Genomic DNA, 20,344 nt, shown 5'->3' on the forward strand with positions numbered 1-20,344 from the left:
ATGGGAGTACAGGGCAGAGGGGAACAAAGGGGAGAAAAAATTGGAAAACTGTAATAACGTAATCAATAAAATATACTTTAAAAATATGTGAATTAGCCCAGGCAGGGTAGAGAAGCCCTTCAATAAAGTATGGTGGATACAGTGTGCCTATGGACTGACAAAGCTAATTACTTTAAGCAAGTATCTATTATGTCCAAAGGAAAACTGTCCCTTGAAGCAGTGGCCTTGTATAACTCTATAGGCAAACTCATATAAAGCTCTGCTTTGTGAACTTGCAGGAGGGCAGGGTGGAGGTGGCTCTCCTTTAATATCTACCACGAAGCAAATCTTGATTCTTTGAGGATGAATTTGATTTTTGAGAACAGCAAAAATTCAATTATTTCCAAGTCTGGGAATGAGGTCAAATAGTGTATTGGGTTGCTATTTTTTTTGTTCCAAAACAAGAAGTGAAGTAAATATGTGACTCACTTTCTTGTGTGACAAGTCAATTAGAGTACAACTTACCATGTGGAAGTGATTGTGTTGAAGGCCATCACTCACTTTGACATAGAAAATCTTGTGCTGGAAAAATAATCCAATCTTGTTTCCTTACCTATCTGATATTTGGGAAGGCTGATAAAAGAGCCAAATCTCCTAAGTAACACAATTCTTGTTTCAACATCCAATCCAATCTAAATTTCTTTAGAATTCCCGATGTGTACTGACTTTAAGCAGTAAAGAAATTACTGTATTTTTAAAATTTCTATAATAACCCCAGCTTGGGATCCATTTTGACACAATGCTGAAAATATGCTTAATTGCTCATGCAAACTAAAAAACTAAGATAGAATCTAAACTACATTTTACAATAACTGCTCACAGCTGTAAGCCTGCCTGGGTCAGTGACAAGCTGGCTCTTATTACAACATCGATTTCAGACATTAGTGCTGTATAATAAGAACCGTAACACTGGGTGCCCCACCAATCACAGCTGGAAAATTCAAACACACCCCTTCATGAATGGTACTCCATAGTCGTCACTGATGGGCTGCAGTAAATATTTGGAAATTTGCCTAAGGTTTTAACCACACATGGCCCATAAATTTTAATGGGAGTGATAGAAGTCCATTGTGTTTCATGCTTTGAAAATTCTCCAGTCAGTATTTTTAATCAGAATCTTCCTTTTCCCCTATAACCCATTCATGACATAATCACTTAGCACTAACTTTTTGAAGCAATTGAGTTTTATCCACTTCTGACTTCCTTTTCACAGAAGAAAAGCCTTGAAATATTAGAAACAGCTACCTTTCATCCCCAACTATTCAATTCCAAATTGCTTCCTTTCCAAGATAAACACTGCTATTTCCTCAACTATTTATCACATCAAGTGGTTTCTCAATTGTCTATCTGGATTGAAACTCTGTGTGTATACTATGATATTCTAAATGTAACTTCAACAAAAGAGGGAGATTGTTTCAGATTCATTCAATGATGCAGGTAAAATCATGAAATATATTTATTTCATTTGGCTTCAGTGCATCCATAAATATATTATTCCCAAATCTCTAGTATAAATATGGTTCAGTAACCGGAGGATCATCTTTGTGCATGACCTCAACCACCGACCCCAAGAAAAGAACTGTTTGTAAAAGTGCTACTAAGGCCTTCATCCTTCTGACATGCAACAAAGTGAAAAGACTAGCTGATATAATCCATCATGACTTTATTTTATTCTTTCTGCATTTTCAATACAGGTACTTCTGTGTACATTTGTCTTCTGAAATTGTATGCTCCTAAAGATCATGGCCAATTTCCAAATAACCATTGTTGGGCAGTATCAAAACAGCTAAGATTCTTCACACTTTTTTGATGATACTAAGTTTTTGATCCTGAAACTCAGTGACTTTTCAAATGTGCTTTTCCAGTCAATCACTGCCTTCATTGGTTTAGCAAAGTTATACTAGGGATAATTTAGGTAAGTTACAAGGTACTTTGAAATTTTTAAATATGACAAAATTTTCCTTTATCCTCTTCTAATTAATTGGAAAGTTATTTTTTATTTTTTATTATTGCTTATGCTGTTAGTTTCCCAATGTCCCCCCTTTAGCCCCTCTGCCTAGCCCACCCCAACTTCCATTGTTAATATCCATACTGTTGTCCATGTATCCTTCATATATGTCCTTTGTCTAATCTCTTCACCCTCTTTCAAACAGTCCCCACCTCCTTTCTCCCCTCTTACACTGTCAGTCTATTCCATAATTCTTTTCCTCTGGTTCTATTTTGTTCATTAGTTTTTTAGATTCCTCTTATAAGTGAGATGATATGATATTTGTCTTCTATCAACTGGCTTATTTCACATAGCATCAGTCTCCAGTTCCAATCATGCTGTCACAAAAGGTAGGAACTCCTTTTTTCTGCTGCGTAGTATTCCATTGTGTAAATGTACCACCGATTTTTAATCCAATCATCTACTGATGGACACTTAGCCTGTTTCCAGCTCTTGGCTATTGTAAATAGCACTACTATGAACATAGTGGTGCATAAGTTCTTTTGAATTGGTGTTTCAGAATTATTAGCCTGTGTTTCAAGCAGTGGAATTGCTGGGTCAAAAGGTAGTTCCAAGATGGTGGAGGAGTAAGTGGAAGTTACACTAACCTCCTCCCAGGAACAATCGGGAATTACAACTAAATTGTAGAGAAGAATCCTGAATAACCAACTGAATAGTAGCTGCAGAGAAGCCTTATAACCAAGGACAGATAAAAGTAATTACATCACCAAAATGAGATTGGCAGGGAATGCAGAGAAGGTGGGAGAGGGTTGGCTGGGCTCCCATTGTTGGTAGCTAAAGTGCTGGAGGGATATTCCAGTGGTCAGTGTGTTCCACCTGAGAAGTGTGGGGTCTAAGCCCCAAGCTGGGCTCCCTTCCCTACAGAACCAGAGCCAGAACGGAACCCAGATAACATCCAGCTGTGAAAAGCAGTAGGGTTTCTTTTTGCCAAGGAGAGACAGCTGCAGATGCAGAGAGCTTCTTAAAGGGCCAATGCACAAAATTCTGTTGGCGGCTACTTACCCTGGGCTCTGGCAGAGGGAGGGCAGAGTGAACTAGAGATACTTGAGGAGAGTCTGGGGTTGGTGGTTCTGGGGAGAGGGCTGAAGGAACAGCAGCCAGGATCCCTGTGTGGAGTCATTCCCCAAACTACAGGAGCCATCTTTCTCAGGCACAGCACTCCCCACCAAGTGGCATCAGCCTCAGGGTAAGCAATAGCCCCACCCACAGGAATTACTCTACCCCACCCTGTGGAGCTTAAGCCAGGCTGCTGATCACAGCTTGATTAGTTTAACAACTGATCAGTTCAATGATTGATCAGTTTAACAACTAAGTCAGAAAAAACAAAGTAGCAGCCAAAATGAGAAGACCAAAAAATAGACCCCAAACAAAAGAACAAGAGAATTCTCCAGAGGAACTAGGTGAAATGGAGGCAAGCAAATTATCATATAGAGAGATTAGAATAATGATTATAAGGATACTCAACAGCATGGAAAAAAACATAGAAAACATAAAAAAGAGCCAGTCAGAAATTTAGTGACTGACTGAATAAATTTCTGAATTTCTGCACTTCTTTCTCAAGTGCAATATCTTATATAAATAATACACTAGAAGGAATTAATAGTAGTTTAGATGAAGCAAAGAATCAAATCAGTGATTTGGAAGACAAGGTAGGAAAAAAGACACCCATGCAAAGCAACAACAACAACAACAACAAAAAGAATTTTAAAAAATGAGGAGAGCTTAGGGAACATTTTGGATCTAGCGAAGTATAACAATATCCACATTATGGGAATACCAGAAGAAGAGAGTGAGCAAGGGATCAAGAATCTATTTGAAGAAATAATGACTGAAAACTGGGAAAAAAAACACACTAGCCCAGGAAGCTCAGAGAGTCCCAAGCAAGCTGAACCCAAAGAGGCCTACATCAAGACACATCATAATTAAAATGACAAGGCTTAAAGATAGTGAGAGAATCCTAAAAGCTACCAAAAAAAAAAAAAAAAAAAAAGCAGGTAGTTACCTACAAGGGAGTATCAAATAGACTATCATCTGATTATTCAACAGAAACATTTCAGGCCAGAAAGGAGTGGTGTGAAATATTCAAGGAGATGAAAAGCAGGGGCCTACCACCAATGCTACTTTACCCAGCAGTCATCATTTAATATTGAAGGAGAAGTAAGGAGCTTCCCAGAAAGAAAAAGCTAATGGAGTTTGTTAACACCACACCAGTACTGCAACAAATGTCAAAAGGCTTGCTTGAAGGAGGAGGAGGAGGAGGAGGAGGAGGAGGAGGAGGAGGAGGAGGAGGAGGAGGAGGAGGAGGGAAGGAGAAGGAAAAAAACAAATAGTCTAACAATAAAATGGCACTAAATGCATATCTATAAATAATCACCTTAAATGTAAATGGCTTAAATGCTCTAACCAAATGACATAGCGTAGCTGAATGGATAAGCAAACAAGTCCCATATATATACTTGCCTCCAAAAGACCCATCTCAGATAAAAAGATACACACAGACTAAAAGTAAAGAGATGGAAAAAGATATTTCATGCAAATGGAAAGGAAAAATAGCTGGGGTAGTAGTATTTATATCCAACAAAATAGACTTCTAATACCAAGGCTATAGTAAGAGACAAAGAAGGACACTACATAAAGGGAACAATCCAACAAGAGGATATACCCTAGTAAACATTTATGCACCCAACATAGGAGCACCTAAACATGTAAAGCAAATCTTGATGGACATAAAGGGATACATTGACAGAAATACAGTCATAGTTGGGGATATTAACACTCCATTGACATCCACGGATAGATCTTCCACACAGAAAATCAACAAGGAGACAGCAGCCTGAAATGACACATTAGATCAAATGGACTTAATTGATATTTTCAGAGCATTTGACTCCATTTTTAATTTTTTGAGGAAATTCCATATAGTCTTCCACACTGGCTGCACCAGTCTGCATTCTTACCAATACGCACTAGGGTTCCCTTTTCTCCACAGCCTTACCAGCACTTGTTGTACATTGATTTATTAATGAATTATTAATTAATGATAGCCATTTTGGAAGGTGTATAGTAATAACTCATTCTGGTTTTAATTTGCATCTCTTTAATGGGTAATGATGTTGAGCATTGTTTCATGTCTAAGAGCCATCTGTATGTCCTCCTTGGAGAAGTGTCTACTTAGGTCTTTTGTTCATTTTTTTATTGGATTGTTTGTCTTCCTGGTATTGAGTCATATGAGTTCTTTATGTATTTTGGATATTAAACCCTTGTCTGATGTATCATTTGCAAATATGTTCTTCCCTACAGTTGGTACCCTTTTCATTTTGATGATGGTTTTTTTAGCCATGCAGAAGTTTCTTAGTTTGATGTAGTCCCATTTGTTTCTTTTTCCTTTATTTCCCTAGCCCTAGGAGATATAACAGTAAAAATACTGCTACAAGAGATACTTGAAATTTTACTGCCTATGTTTCCACTAGGATTTTATGATATCATAACTTATATTTAAGTCTTTTATCCATTTTGAGTTTATTCTGGTGTATCGTGTAAGTTGGTGATCTACTTTCATTTTTTTTTGCTTGTACCAGTCCTGTCTCCAAACACCATTTTTACAGGAGACTATCTTTACTCCATTGTATGCTCATGTCCTTCTTTGTTAAATAGTAATTCACCATAGAAACATGGGTTTATTTCTGTGTTCTCTATTCTGTTCCATTGATTTATGTGCCTGTTCTTATGCCAGTACCAGACTGTGTTGATTACAGTGGCCTTGTATTACAGTTTGATATCAGGTATTGTGATCCCCACAACTTTGCTCTTCTTTGTCAAGATTCCTGATGCTATTTGGGGTCTTTCTTGGTTCCATATAAATCTTTTGAATATTTATTCCAGGTCTGTGAAATATGCTATTGGTATTTGAATAGGAATTGCATTGACACTATAGATTGCTTTGGGTAGTATGGACATTTTAAAGATGTTGATTCCTCCAGTCCATGAACACGATATATGATTCCATTTATTTGTATCTTCCTCAATTTCTTTCTTCAGTGTTCTATAGTTTTCCAAGTACAAGTCTTTTCTCTCCTTGGTTAAATTTATTCTTAGATATTTTATCATCATCATCATCATCATCATCATCATTATTATTGGGTGCTAGAGTAAATGGGATTTTTTAAAATCTTTCTGATAGCTCATTATTGGTGTATAAAAATGCCATTGATTTCTGAATATTTACTTTGTATCCTACTACTTTGCCAAATTTACTTATCAGGTTTTGTTCCTGATATGAGGGAATAGTCTTAGGTTTTGCCCATTGAGTATGATGTCGGCAATAGGTTTTTTTAATATGGCCTTTATAATGTTGAGGTTGCTCCCTCTATTCCCACTTTGCTGAGTGTTTTTATCATAAATGAGTGATGGATTTTATCAAATGTTTTTCAGCATCTGTTAAAATGATCATGTGATTTTCATTCCCCCATTTTGTTTATGTGATGTATTACATTTATTGATTTGTGAATATTGTATCATCATTGCACCCTGGGATGAATTCCATTTGATCATGGTATGTGATCTTTTTAATGTATTGCTGGATCTGGTTTGCTAATATTTTGTTGAGAATTTTAGCATCTATGTTTGTTCATCAGAGATATTGGCCTGTAATTTTCTTCCTTTGTTGGGTTTTTACCTGGTTGTGGAATTAGGGTAGCACTGGTCTTGTAAAAAGAGCTGGGAAGTCTTCCCTCTTCCTGATTTTTTCCGAATAGTTTGAGAAGAATAGGTGTTAGTTTTCCTCTGGGGGTTTGGTAAAATTAACTTGTGAAGCATCTGGTACAGGGCTTTTGCGTGCCAGGAGTTTTTTTATTACAGTTTCCATTTTGCTAGTTATTATTGGTCTATTTGGTTTTCTGCTTCTTCCTGATTCAGTTTTGGAAGATTGTGTCTTCCTAGTAATTTATCCATTTCACCCAAGTTGTCCAAATTCTTGGCATATAATTGTTTATAATAATTTCTTACAATCCTCTGTATTTCTATGGTATCAGTTGTTACCTTTCCTCTTTCATTTCTGATTTTATTTATTTGGGTCCTCTTTTTTTTTTTTTTGATGACTCTGATTAACAGTTTGTCAATTTTTATATTTTCAAAGAACCAGCTCCTGGATTCATTGATCCTTTGAACTGTTTTTTCTGTCTCTATGTCATTTAATTCTGCTCTGATCTTGATTATTTCTTTCCTTCTACTCACTCTGGGCCTTGTTTGTTGTTGTTCTTCTAGTTCTTGTTGATTTGGGGTTAGGTTGTTTATTTGAGATTTTCCTTTCTTCTTTAGGTAGACATGTTTTGCCATAAACTTCCCTCTCAGGAGTACCCTTGTGTTCCATAGGTTTTAGGTTGGTATGTGTTCATTTTCGTTTGTTTCCAGAAACTTTTTGGTTTCTTCCTTGATCTTGTTAACCCATTCATTATTTAATGGGTTTAATGGGTATTACTCAGCCTCCATGTATTTGAATGTTTTGACTTTTTTTTTCTTGAGGTTGGTTTCTAGTTTCAAGCCATTGTAATCCAAGAAGATGCTTAATATGATTTCAATTTTCTTCAATCTGTTAATGCCTGTTTAATGAGCTACTATGTGGTCTATCTGTGACAATGACCCATGTGCATTTGAGAAGAATGTATATTTTGTTTCTTTGGGGTGAAATGTTCTGTAAATATCAATTAAGTCTATTTGATATAGAGTGTCATTTAATGCTGCAGTATTTTTGTTGATTTTTTTGTTTGGAAGCTCTATCCACTGTTGAGAGTAGGAATTTATTCTTATGAAGATTAAATATTCATTCATTAAATGATATTCTGCAATGTGATAATGATTCTGAGACCAATCGCTTCACAAATGCTACAAATTCCAAGATAAGATTTAAATATCTATCAAATAATTTAAAGATAACCTAAAATATGTAGGCTAGTGCGTGTAGTCTTACAGAATTTTTTAAAAACTTAATTTTTTAATTTCTCAGAAAATTAAAAACTGACATATACTTTGTGATTGAATGCATTTATGCAATGGCTCAAGAAACCCTGCTGCTGCCTATTATGATAACATCATTGAGATTCTATCATTTGAATTTGTTCTCTTTGACTTCTTACCAAAAAGGCAAATGTATCTAGTCTGATCCACTTCAGTTCTTCTTGGTGCCCCAGGTATCTCAAAATACACTCTTGAAATGTTAGCCAATTAGCACTAGGCATTGTATGTGGGCCCAAGGAAATTAATTTATTGACATGAATGAGTGCTGTCTTGGCCAAGAAACTTCACCATGTTTCATGGCCAAGGCCAGGCAAGAATGGAACTTCCCATGAGAAGTCACCTAACAAGATACTGCAGATGCCCACAGATGCTGGTTCATGACCTTCACAGCCCAAGAAAGAAATTTATGTGGCTGTCTTACCTGGCACTCTTCTTAGATCAGGGAAAAAAACTGGGGGTAGTGAGACAGCTCTATTAATACCATTTGCTATATACAATCCAAATGGCTTTAAAACCATCTTTTTTCATTGTTTATGCTATCACAGTTGTCCCCACTTTTTCTCCAAGTTTTCCAAGTACAGGTCTTTACCTCCTTGGTTAAATTTATTCCTAGGTATCTTACATAGTTTTTTTTTTTATTGCAATAGTAAACAGGATTGCTTTTTTAGTTTCTCTTTCTAATAGCTCATTATTGGTGTATAAAAATGCCATCAATTTCTGAGTATTGATTTTGTATTCTGCTCCTTTGCTGAATTCATTTATTAGATTTAGTAGTTTTTTGGTGGAGTAAAAACCATATTTACCTCCAGAGTCAACTCCAAATCTACTATATTCAAACCTTCACCTGTGCATTTCCCTTTCAATGATCCAACTGTCATATAAGGCAAATATTTTAGACAAGATACTTCTAGATACAGATGCAAAGGTATATGAAATGCTTATAACTTAATTGAGTTGACCCTTTAACAACATTTAAAATCCACTTATGTACAGATTTTTTCAATAAACATATAGTTGGCTATCTCTGTCCTCTGATTTTGCATTTTCAATTTCAACCAAACACAGATCAAAAACAGTATTTTCAATATGTAGTTAGAAATCTGCAGAGGCAGAGAGCCGACTGTATGCATTGCTCTATGCCATTTTATTTATGGGTCTTGAACATCCACAGATTTTGTTATCTACAAGGGGTCTGGAAATCAATCCCCCATGGGTACCAAAGGACAACTATAGTTAAGGTTTTGGTGCACCAAAAGTTACATGTAGATTTTTGACCATAGAGGTGTTGATGCCTCAAACCCCTATGCTATTCGTGGGTCAACTATAATTCAATTTGAACTGTAAAATTTCAGAAGAGAAAAAATGTGCAGTTGTGCTATGAACATATGAAAAATAAACAGTACACAAAGAAAGATCACACTGTGCTCTCACATTTGCAATGAAATTTCTCCTTTCCTTGTAACTTATTCTAGTGGAAATTCTTGTCAAATGCTATATAATAAAAAGGTTTCAACACAAAAAAGATTAAAATTTGGTTGCTCTCTGACTTCTGATTTTATATCTATAGGATTAATAAGACTTCTGTAGAAAAATAAAAAGCTAAAGCAGTTCATTCAAGGGGAAAATGTGATTTCTGTAACTACATTTCATTTCAAACTGATAGGAAAAGCATAAAAATCCTATACTCAAATAAATGAAAAGTTAGCAATTGTCTTTGACTTTTTATTCCTCTTGTTCTTATTTCAATAAGTACCTGGGGCCATTCAATTCTTCCATTTATAAACAGAAACTGAAATACCTTTATGTCTGGAAATTGGCCCAGATAGGTATCCAGTGTCAGCAAAGACCCATCCACTAGCTTTTGATGGAAGTCTTCCCATAATACATCACATTTCTGAAAGAAAAAGAGAAATAAAGAGTTAAATGCTGAATTAGTTTAACTGAATAACTTCCACCAAACTTCTAAAAAAATCTGAAACTAAAATACTTGATAAGTAGTACATTCCCAAATAGTAGATGCTAGAAAGAATGTGGATAGTTTAATAATACAATAATATTTCTACGCAGTTTAGCTACTAGTTCTAAATTACAAAATAGGCTCTTTAAAGGTTTAGCTCACTTAAAAATGTATTTATGATTCTGAATTATTAAGGAATGTATATCCTCATAGGTGGCCTTTGGGGCTCAGAGACTGTGAAGAATTCCACATGGATTACTTCCAAAGCCATCTAGGTAATTAGAAACCACTCCGAACAAACAGCCATTACTGAAGCTTCCACAGAGAGAGCAGAAATTTTACGGTCATAATGGGAAAGGACCTTCTATTTGTAAAGTACCAATTATGATAGATACACAATGAATATTAGGTATTATTATTACTGTTACTACTACCACTATGTCTAGGTATTAGGTTATATCAACTATTTTCAACCATTTTCATTTCATGGCACACATAAAAAACTAATTACTAAAACTCTGTAGCACACCAAAAAAATATTTTTTGCTGATCAAACAAAAAAATAGGTGTAATTTTGATTCATTCACACAAGATCGCTATTGTTCTGTTGACTATTGTCATCTTTTTTTAAATTTTATAATCTAAGAAAAAGAGGTCAGTGGAATAGGACTGCCTAGGATAGACTATATTTGCCAGCCTCCACTGCAGCTAAGTATAGCCATGAGACTAAGTTCTGGCCAATGTTATGTGCTTCCAGAAAGTACCCCATAAAGGAGGCTAATCTTTCATGCATCTTACTTCTTGCTAACTAGAATGCAGAAATGAGAGCTGACAGCCAGTGTTCAGAGAGTCATCTTGAACTTGGCAGAGGCAGCAAAAATGGCAAAGATGGATCCCTGATGCTGTGAACTTGCCTCTGATACTTGGCTTACCCCTCCAAAGTTCTTTATAGGAGAGAGATACATTTCTATCATGTTGAAATCACTTTTTTGGGGGGGCGGGTATTTCCTTTTATTTCTTCAAAAACAAATCCTATTTGTTACAGATACTAAATCAAAAATTGTATGCATACAAAAAAATTTAAATTCTCTGTATAAAAAGGTTCCTCTTCTGATTTGAGTAGGTCCTCTGAGTGAGCAGTGTTCAGTTCTTTCACCATCAAAAAACAAACAAACAAAAAACACACATTTAGATCTCCAAATGAAGATTCCAAAAGTCCTAGCAGCCACAAGGACCAAGGTAGGATAGCAGCTGTTTCCTTAGCAATAAATGTCAACAGTGGTACCTGCCATACATACAATGTAGTAGTGTTCTGAAAAGCCAGCAACAGAGGTGTCTACTATTCCCTTAAAAACTCTTCATTGCATGACAAATGTTTAAATTATACCCCATAATAAATTTACAAAATGAGTTAAGCATTTAACATAATGTTAAAACGGAGTGTTTTTGTTATTGAAGAAATGTGACAATAAGCAATTACTTAATAATTGCATTGGAAAATGATGTGTGGAGGCTGGTTTTGGCAAATTCATTTCCTGAAAGTTTTCAAAAGAGGGACCAGAGCCAACAAGAGCTTTCCTCTTAAATAAAACTCTTCTTTTCCTTCAGTCATACTGAGATTATACAAACAAAAATGAGGATGTCGGAATTTTCATGGAACAACCTGGCGCTACACTGTTAATCCATGTTCCCACATACTGCGTAGATGGTCAGCTTATCACATACCAGGCCTACCCCTGAGCTGTGGCAGCTGGATCTCCTATGTCTTCTGTGCCTCAATGAGCAGCAATTGGCTCTCATGCAGTGGGGTGTGACAAGCTGCTCTCCATTTTAATGAAGAACTTGGATGTGAGAGAACCCCTGGCAGGTGGCTTTCTAATACCAGTTATAAATACATGCACTGTGCATGATGGCAATGACATGAATACAAAAAAACTTTAAATGTGTTATTAGTAGGCACGATTATTGTTCTCATTTTGCACGTGAGGAAACTAAAGCCCAAGAAGATTAAAAAACTTATCCAGCCTCATATATCAACATCACACAGACCAGCCCCACTCTACTTTCCTCAAAAGAGTGACACCAATTTGTTCACTTCTAGGAGGCCCTCAGCAATAGGTTGGATTTCAGGTGTTCAGACATGTCTAGGAACAAAGTCTTCCAGATGTTAAACTCCTATTAGCAAACTAATTGCATCTGTCCTCGGGTTCTGCCAACCAGTGAATGAGCTACATGTTTTTTAAGTGAAATAGATGTTCTTCCCAGCTCCTGTCCCTGCTTTTGAGGAGGGATGAGAGAAGAAAGGGTACAGAGGTGAAGCTGGCCCACAAACTCATGCCATGCACCCATTCTCCTGCTCAAATACACCGTTGGAATGTGGAGTAAGAGACAGAAAAATGCTATTCTTATTTTGAGGAAAAATAATCTTTAACACACAGCTCTCTACCTAAGTGGTCTTACAATCAGTTCTCTAATCACTGAATTTGGGATGCTCTGGGTGGCAGATCTGTATGGTGCTTTTTGGGTACATGGTATCCCCTCATGATTAAGGCCAAGAAGTGGTTAGAGGGTGTCAGGAAATAGGCTGAATGGGCAGAACTCAGTGGGAGCCTTGCAGAAGCCCCCAAGGCCTCCTGTATGCTGCCATCCTGGCTCATACCTCGCCAACCATCTTCACATCTTCCCGCCCATACCAGTCAGGCTCATAGACTTCATGCAGCGACTCGGTGAGCTTCATCGAGGCTTCTTGCATGCCTAGCATTAGAGAAAAACAACTCCCGTCAGAAATGGCAGCGGAGCCTCTTCCTCTTTTCCCCTACTTTTCTAAGTGAGAGAAAAATCTTTGTTAATCAATTAAGCAAAAATTGTGAAGGCACAACTGTTAATTGCATCTGTAACCACATCTTTGCTTGAGGGTCTCTAAGACTTATCTGATTACAGTGTGCATTTCTATTATTTATGTGATAGATATCGGGTCTTGACAAAATCAACAAAGTATTCTATTCTGAAAACAACAATAAATGTGTCTTATTATACATGCTGTCACTTGCTAAATGGCATGGAACCATAAATGTATAGGACACCTAGAATACTTGTCTATAAAACTGCAGAGTTCTAAAAATAAAATTAATGCTAAATTACTTTAAAAATAAGAAATAAAGCATTTTTAGAAGCAGATAAAAGTAAAATCAACCAGATTTTAGGACAAAACAGTTGAAAGTGGTTTAAGTGGCCTGACAATTTTCAAAAGGAAAAAAAGGGTTTTTTTCTTCAATATTATTAAAATCTATACATACAGTTTTAAATCAGAACTCTCAGAAAGCTTAGCATTCTTAAGTCTATGAATCAGAACTTTCTGTAGAAATACATTTGGTACGTTACAAAAATTTGGTTATTAATAATAGGAAAGATAAAGTTTCTGAGTGAAACATGGTGATACTAAGTATATCAAGTCTTAGGCACTCTTCCTTCAAAACATGGAGGTGAAGTATGGATTGCAAAGGAGATAGTTTAGCCTGAGAACAAAACAAGGTACATTCTTTGGCTGGTGACTGGGAGAAGTGCTTCTTTAGCATCAGCCCGATGGTGAGACCTGACTGAGTTGATTTCTTGGCCTTTGTCATTAGGGAATAGGAAAAGGGAGTGGATAAAGGCAAAGGAGAGAACAATTGAGTGCTGTCATTAGAAACAAAAACACATCTCATAAACTTAATGCCAGGGAATCAAAGATAGAAAGTTTTTGTTAAACTGAAAGCTGCAACATTCTAGACTCAACCATGTGCTTGTTCAATTTAAGGGAGTCCATGCTGGATTCAACTGCGAGAGAAAAACCAAAGCAAAAAAAGATATCTGAAATGATAGAAGCATATCCTTGAAGAGTATGTATAAAAGTCAACATGTAATTTGGTATTTCATAGTATTTTTTTCATTGTCTAGGCATATAATATGCCACTTTCCTTCCCCTGATAAGAAGGAGATACATATTTGGTCTTTGCACATTATTGGTATGAAAGTCTGTACCCCTCTCCCCATGAATCACTGAGCATGTTAAGGGAGCCCTTTACAACACGCTGAAATACCTTATCCACAAAATGAAACCCCAGCAGATTAGCTTGAGAAAAAACTGATGGCTCACGTCACTGGGGACTCTGATGAAATGAGAGTCTTGTAGATACAGTGAAAGCCCAAATAATCAAATAAGAGCCTGCATCCGTCCCCTAGCACTTATAATTCAAGCAAGTGAAGATGCTCTCTCTTGTACATGTGGTCACTGTGAGGTGGCAGCAACATAATCTCAAGTGTTCACTTTCACCCCTCCCTAAGTACAAGCAAATCTGTATTAACAATGTACCCCTCAGATTCATATCAAAAGTTAGTCACTGGATGAGCCCTTTCCATACTCCTATGTTAAAGGGCTTTCGAAGTTTTCTTTTCTTTATAAACAGCTATTTAGATAGGTTCTTAATGTCTAAAGAGGAAGAAAAAGAAATAATGGGAATATAGGCCAAATAACCTTTATGGTAAAAAATAAAACTGTGAATGTAAGCTTAAAATAAAATTACCTAAGACCTTACTCATTGAGGTTAAAAGCAAAACGTTGCAGTGCATACATCTTTTAGCAGCCAAAAATAACTACTAATTGCTGTGTAGATAAATAGTGATGGCTAATGTGGAAAGAATCCATTTCATCATAGAAATTGTTTCTAGAACTCACCATAGAAAGTACTTGGATTGATACACCAGTGAACAAGACACAAGCCTTGTTCTTAAGGAGGACAAAGTCTGACAGAGATTTCAGGGATGTAGAATATACTTTGCTGACAGAACATAAGAGGAAAAAAAAGGCTAAAATCCAAGTTTCCTTCAAAGCAATCTGGCAACATTAAAGCAGAATAGATGCTAAGTGGCATTTAATAATATCTGATAGCCAACATTTCCTTGTAAGCTTAGTGATTTCCATAGAATTATTATCTTACTACTATACAGGAACCACTTTCCTTTCTTCAAAAGTTTGGACTTTCTCCAAGGCATTTATTGTAACAAACTCTATATTTGCAACCAAATTTGTGAGTTTCCATTTTCATCATCTAAGATTTGTTGCATAGATTAAACTGTTACATGAGTCCTCTTTGCTTAAGCATCCTGAAGGCATATGTTTTAGTGAAAAATAACAGTTAAAATGCATTATTACAATAACTAGCAGTAGCTATAAACCACTAACAGCATATCTAAAATAATGCAAGTTTTACCCATTGCTTAGAAGAGTCATTTAAGAAAACAGGGGTTGTCTCATGTGAAAGAAGTCTTTAGAGTGTCAAGGGCAAGAACAAATAGGGGGAAAACAGGCAGATTGGGAGACAGCTCAAGAAGAGTCCACCCTACCACTGGGGTCATGCTGACATAACAAGTCACACTCAATTCATTTCACCACCTGGGCCACACCCTATTTAGAGAATGATCTTGTGTGTTCATTATCCCTGTTTCTGGCCTCCAACACTACCCACAGGCCAGTGACTCTTCACTGCAGATCCCTATTGGACTACTTAGGTGTCCTACTAGTGCCTCAAACTTCACATATTCAAAACAAACTGAGAACCTTCCTGTCAAAACCTGTTCCTTCTCCTCTCCCTAGTCCTCATAAATATCACCCAGTTGTCCCAGTTACAGAACAGGAAGTCATCCCACATGCATTCTCCAATACTGAATTTTTCAGCAAAACAAGACAATTCTGCCTGATTCTCAAATGAAGTCCCTTCCTTCCATGCCTCCTGTCACTGTGCTTGACAAGCAATCATTTATTATTTAGATTACATAAAATAATACACATAAATGGTTAAATGAATACTTACACACAGCAAACAATTAAATAGCCTTCATTAAAATTACTTTCGGGGTGCAGTATGGCAATGTAATTAAGATTATTATTTGCAATCATTCAGCTTTCATTAAAATCTTAGTTCTACCATATACTATTTGTGTGATCTTAGGCAAATTCCCTAGCTACCCCCAAAATTAATTTAATTTTTAAATTAATTTTTAAATAAAATTTTAAATTTAAATTAATTTTGGGGGGTAAAAAATAATAGTACCATGCCATAGGTTGCAGTGAGAATTATATGAAATTAAATAGTTAAAGTTTATGTCAGTGCCTGGCACATAAGAGCTCAATACATGTTGGCTATTATTACTGTGCTAGACTTCTAAGTCTCCTTGGTGTTTCATTTCCTCTAGCCTGAATTCCACATAACCACAATAATTATTTTTCTAAAATGCTAATCTGATCATGTGACTCATTTCCTTGCCTGTAATAATGCAATGACACTCTTCCTCACTGACAGAATAAACCCCCAGTATAACACATAAGCACCTCTCTGTACAAATGCTGCCTACCTTTCCAAGTCTCATGCAGCTCAGTTTCCTGCTTGCCCCTCACTTGTTCCCTAAAGAACTCATGCTCCCTCCTGCTTCCTGAGTCTTTGTACATGTTGCTTCCTCTTTCTGGCAAGTCCTTCCAGTATCAATCTCTTTCTTTGGTATATCTTATAACCTGATGACCAGGTATGCTCTCTTCCTTGGTCCATTCAAATGTAAGTTCCTAGGAAAGACCATTCCTGACCTGGAATGCTGTCCCTTAGGTAGAATGGGGGTCTGTCCTCTGTCATGACAGCACATGTGTGGACAGAGCTGAATCCAGCTTCAAGCTAATACACCAGCTTAATTTCTGAGTGAATGAGTCCAGAGCTTTGACCCCTGAGTAGACTCTGGAATGTGTACAGAGGTTTGCAGCTAGTCACAGAGCTTCCATTACTACTTCTTCTGGGGCAAGGAGCTCTACATGTTATCTATCTCACTATCTCACCCTGGCCCCAGGGCCTGCCCATGTCTGGTTTCCCCGTGACTATCCACACGCTGGTCAAGAGGGTGAAAGATGCAGAGATCATAATGTCCTGCTGCTGCCTAAGACCCATTTCTGTATGTAAGTTCCTCATTAAACTCTAAGCCAACAAGCTGGACTTGTCTGTTCTGTTCTTTGGTCTCTTGGCTCCTTTGGCATCTGGGTACCACTTTACATACACAGACTTTTCTCAGAACAGCACACAATGCATACTTCTGTTAAAATACATATTACTGAGCATATCTGGCTTTTAGTTTATTCTCCCCATCTTTACTGCAAGCTTCGTGACAGCAAGCGCTTTGTCTTACTCATCTCTGCATCTCCATCCCCTAAAACAGTGTCAGGACCATAAATGAGGCTCAATGTGATGCTTGTTGCTAAAATGAATGAGAGTGCCCTGTCCAGTGTAGCTCAGTAGGTTGGGCGTCATCCTGCAAAGCAAAAGAAAGGTTGCTAGTAGGATTCCCAGTCAGGGCACATGCCTAGGTTGCAGGCCCAGTCCCCGGTCAGGGCATGTGTTAGAGGTAACCAACTGATGTTTCTCTCACACACCAATGTTTCTCTCCCTCTCTTTCTCCTTCCCTTCCCCTCTCTCTCTAAGAATAAATAAATAACATCTTTTAAAAAATAAAAAGAAAGAGAGCATAAGCTCTACCTTACAAGGCCCAGAAGAAATAATAAATACCTACAGCCTGCTGACAGCTGGGTGTGGTGGTGGAGGGATCAAACAAAAGAGGAAAAGAGCTCATGGGCACAGACAACAGTGAGGTGGTGGCCGGGAGGAGGGAGAGAAGAGCAGGCGGAGGTGGAAGAGGGTATGGGGGGGATAAATGGTAATGGAAGAAATATAATAAAAATAAACTATTTAAAAAAGACTATACTTAGCATAATAATTACAGAAGAATGTGAATATGTATGCAAGATAATAAATATGGCTTATCAAAGAATTGTTTATTAAATGTATTACATACATTTGCTTCAATATACTAATATAAATTATATTTTTAAACTAAAAAAAGAAATAAAAAGATCTAGAGAGGTGAATGCCACCCAGAGATGAATGATGATGAGTAGAGCTCACTTAACCCAATGGGCCCAAGTAATTTAAACATGGATCTCTTTTATGGAATATTTAACATCATTCAATCAGTAAAACATGATTGTAGGAAAAGCTGATATAAGGCCTTCTATCCTTCTAATGGAGATGTGGCCATTAGAGGTACAATGAAAGGTTGCTTTGGTGATCTACCCAAAGTCTCTCTGGAGCTAACATTGCACTCAGTGGATTCTCATTCCAGACCACATTAAGGGAAAGAATTATGCCAGTCTCTTTAAATAGCATTTTCCATACTAGGGCAGTAAAATAGTCCAAAATATGCAGATTTGGGGAAAGAGATCCAATTCACTTATTCATTCAACAAATATGTCCACTTTTTAAACAATCAGCTAACACAGAAAAAATCCTGTGTTTCAAACAGTATATGGTTTCTTGGTTTCAAATCTTACATCAATAATCAATGAAAAATACCTAGAGTGCCTTCTATTTTCTGCCTGGACAATTATGAATAATAAACACTTAAGGTTACTTTTCTTTAGTGTAAGGTTACTTTTTTGTGTGTAATTAAATATAAACTCTATGAGTTCGTGGAAGTTAAATTCTCTGAGCCTTCTTTGCAAATGTAAAACAAGGTTAATATCATTTATCATATAGCTGTCTTGGGTGGTTACAAAGAAGTAATATGCCTAAAACACTTAGTACACAAACTAGCACATACTAAGTGCTCATTAAAAAATAATAGTGATAAGTTGTCATTATTCCATTGTATAAATGAACTCTAACTTGTGAAACTACTCCCTACCAATGGTCATAGAGTTCAAAGGCAGTATAAGAAAGTGGATAAAAGCAGGGCCTTAGAAGACACACAGAGCAGGGTATACATCCAGGCCCTGTTCTTTATGAGGCACATGACTTTGGGCAAACTATTTAACCTGTCTGCACCTTGCTTTCCTTATGTATAAAATATAAATAATAAAGTACTTCATAGAGTTATCATGAGGATTAAAATTATATGCCTTGTATATAAAACTTAAATACATTTTAGTTTAAAAATCAATTTCAGCTTCCAGTCAATATGGCAGAGTAGGTAAACATGGTGCTGGCCTCCTCCCACAACCACATCAAAATTACAACTAAACTACAACAACAACCATCGTTCAGAAATGCCTGAAATCTAGCTAACCAGAAATCATATACCTAGGGATATACAGAAAAAGAAACCACATCAATACTGGTAAGAGGAAGGGAGACATGAAATAAGCTGGTTTCCATACCATGTGTGGCAATTAAAAATTGGGAGAAATATTTAGACTGCAGAGGTTCCCCCTGAGGAGCGAGAAGTCCCAGGCCCACATTAGGCCCCATAGCCCAGGGCTCCAGTGCTAGGAAGATAAAGTTCCCCATAACTTCTCGCTGTGAAAACCAGCAAGGATTGTGGCTCAGTGAGACAAGAGGATTTTGGAGTCCCAGTCCTTCCTCCTAAAGGGCCCACACAAACTTACTTGGACTCACTCTCTCTGAGCTCCAGTACTGGCACAACAATTTGAAAGGCTCCAGGGACATATGAGGAGGAACTAAATTGTCTGGCTTCAGGGTGAGAGGTGGAGGGGCAGCTTTCTCTCAGACAGAAGTTCTGGCAGAGGCCATTTTTCCTTTGCTGAGTGTTCCCCATGCATGTGCAGGTGGTCGCCATATCCCAGACCCCATCAATCTAACACTGTTCACCCTGCCCTGGTGATTCCTTGAGATGCCCCTCTACCCAACTTGCAGGCCCACTCAAGCGACTTCCTGTAGCTTTTCCATACAAACAGCCTGTCTAAGCTCATGTTGCAGACTATCCTAAAATATCTCAATTCACAAACCCCAAATAAGCAGCATCTGGCCTCAGCATGTCCAAACTTCTTGTTAAGTGGCCCCAGGCTCAATATTAGCTATGGCTGGTCTAGGTTTGCAGTTTGGCCGCTCCTAGGTACCAGCAAAAGTAACAAGCTGCAGATCACTCTGTAGTAAATGACAGGTGGTCCTAGACAGGGAAAAGCAGCAGAAGACCTTGGCCTGCACCCCTGGGAGGCCTCAGAGCCAGCATACTGGGTGGCCAGCTATAAAAAATGTTGTAGTACAACCCAAACACCACATGAAGGATACACACAAGGCACAGATTCTGCAGGCACCAAAGCTGAAGAAACAAGTTTTGATCTGCGGGGGGTGTGCCCCTGAACAGCAGTTACTCCACTAGGACCAGCTGTAGTTGCAGCTGGCCTTAGTAGCCAATAGGCCCTGGAAGTAACTGATGTGTCAACAGCAATAAAGTTTCAACAACAATAAATCAGTGCACATGTGAAGGACCTGGAGCACCTGGCTTGGGTGAATGGGAAG

The 20,344-nt window shown here is 37.4% G+C and overlaps 1 protein-coding gene across 2 annotated transcripts in view; it reads right to left on the minus strand.

Moving 5' to 3' along the window:
* LOC129063459 (amphiphysin) overlaps positions 1–20,344 on the minus strand; it is a 253,750-nt gene that overhangs the window by 86,757 nt on the left and 146,649 nt on the right. For both annotated transcript variants that reach the window (XM_054564564.1, XM_054564563.1), the window contains exons 4-5: positions 12,676–12,770; positions 9,858–9,953 (exon numbers count right to left, since the gene is read on the minus strand). In XM_054564564.1, the coding sequence (XP_054420539.1) occupies positions 9,858–9,953; positions 12,676–12,770 (191 nt within the window). The remainder of the gene's footprint in view (positions 1–9,857; positions 9,954–12,675; positions 12,771–20,344) is intronic.

This window comes from Pteronotus mesoamericanus, unplaced genomic scaffold (assembly GCF_021234165.1).
Source record: "Pteronotus mesoamericanus isolate MK-2021 breed Mesoamerican mustached bat unplaced genomic scaffold, CSHL_Meso_final scaffold_85, whole genome shotgun sequence".
Lineage (NCBI taxonomy): Eukaryota > Metazoa > Chordata > Mammalia > Chiroptera > Mormoopidae > Pteronotus > Pteronotus mesoamericanus.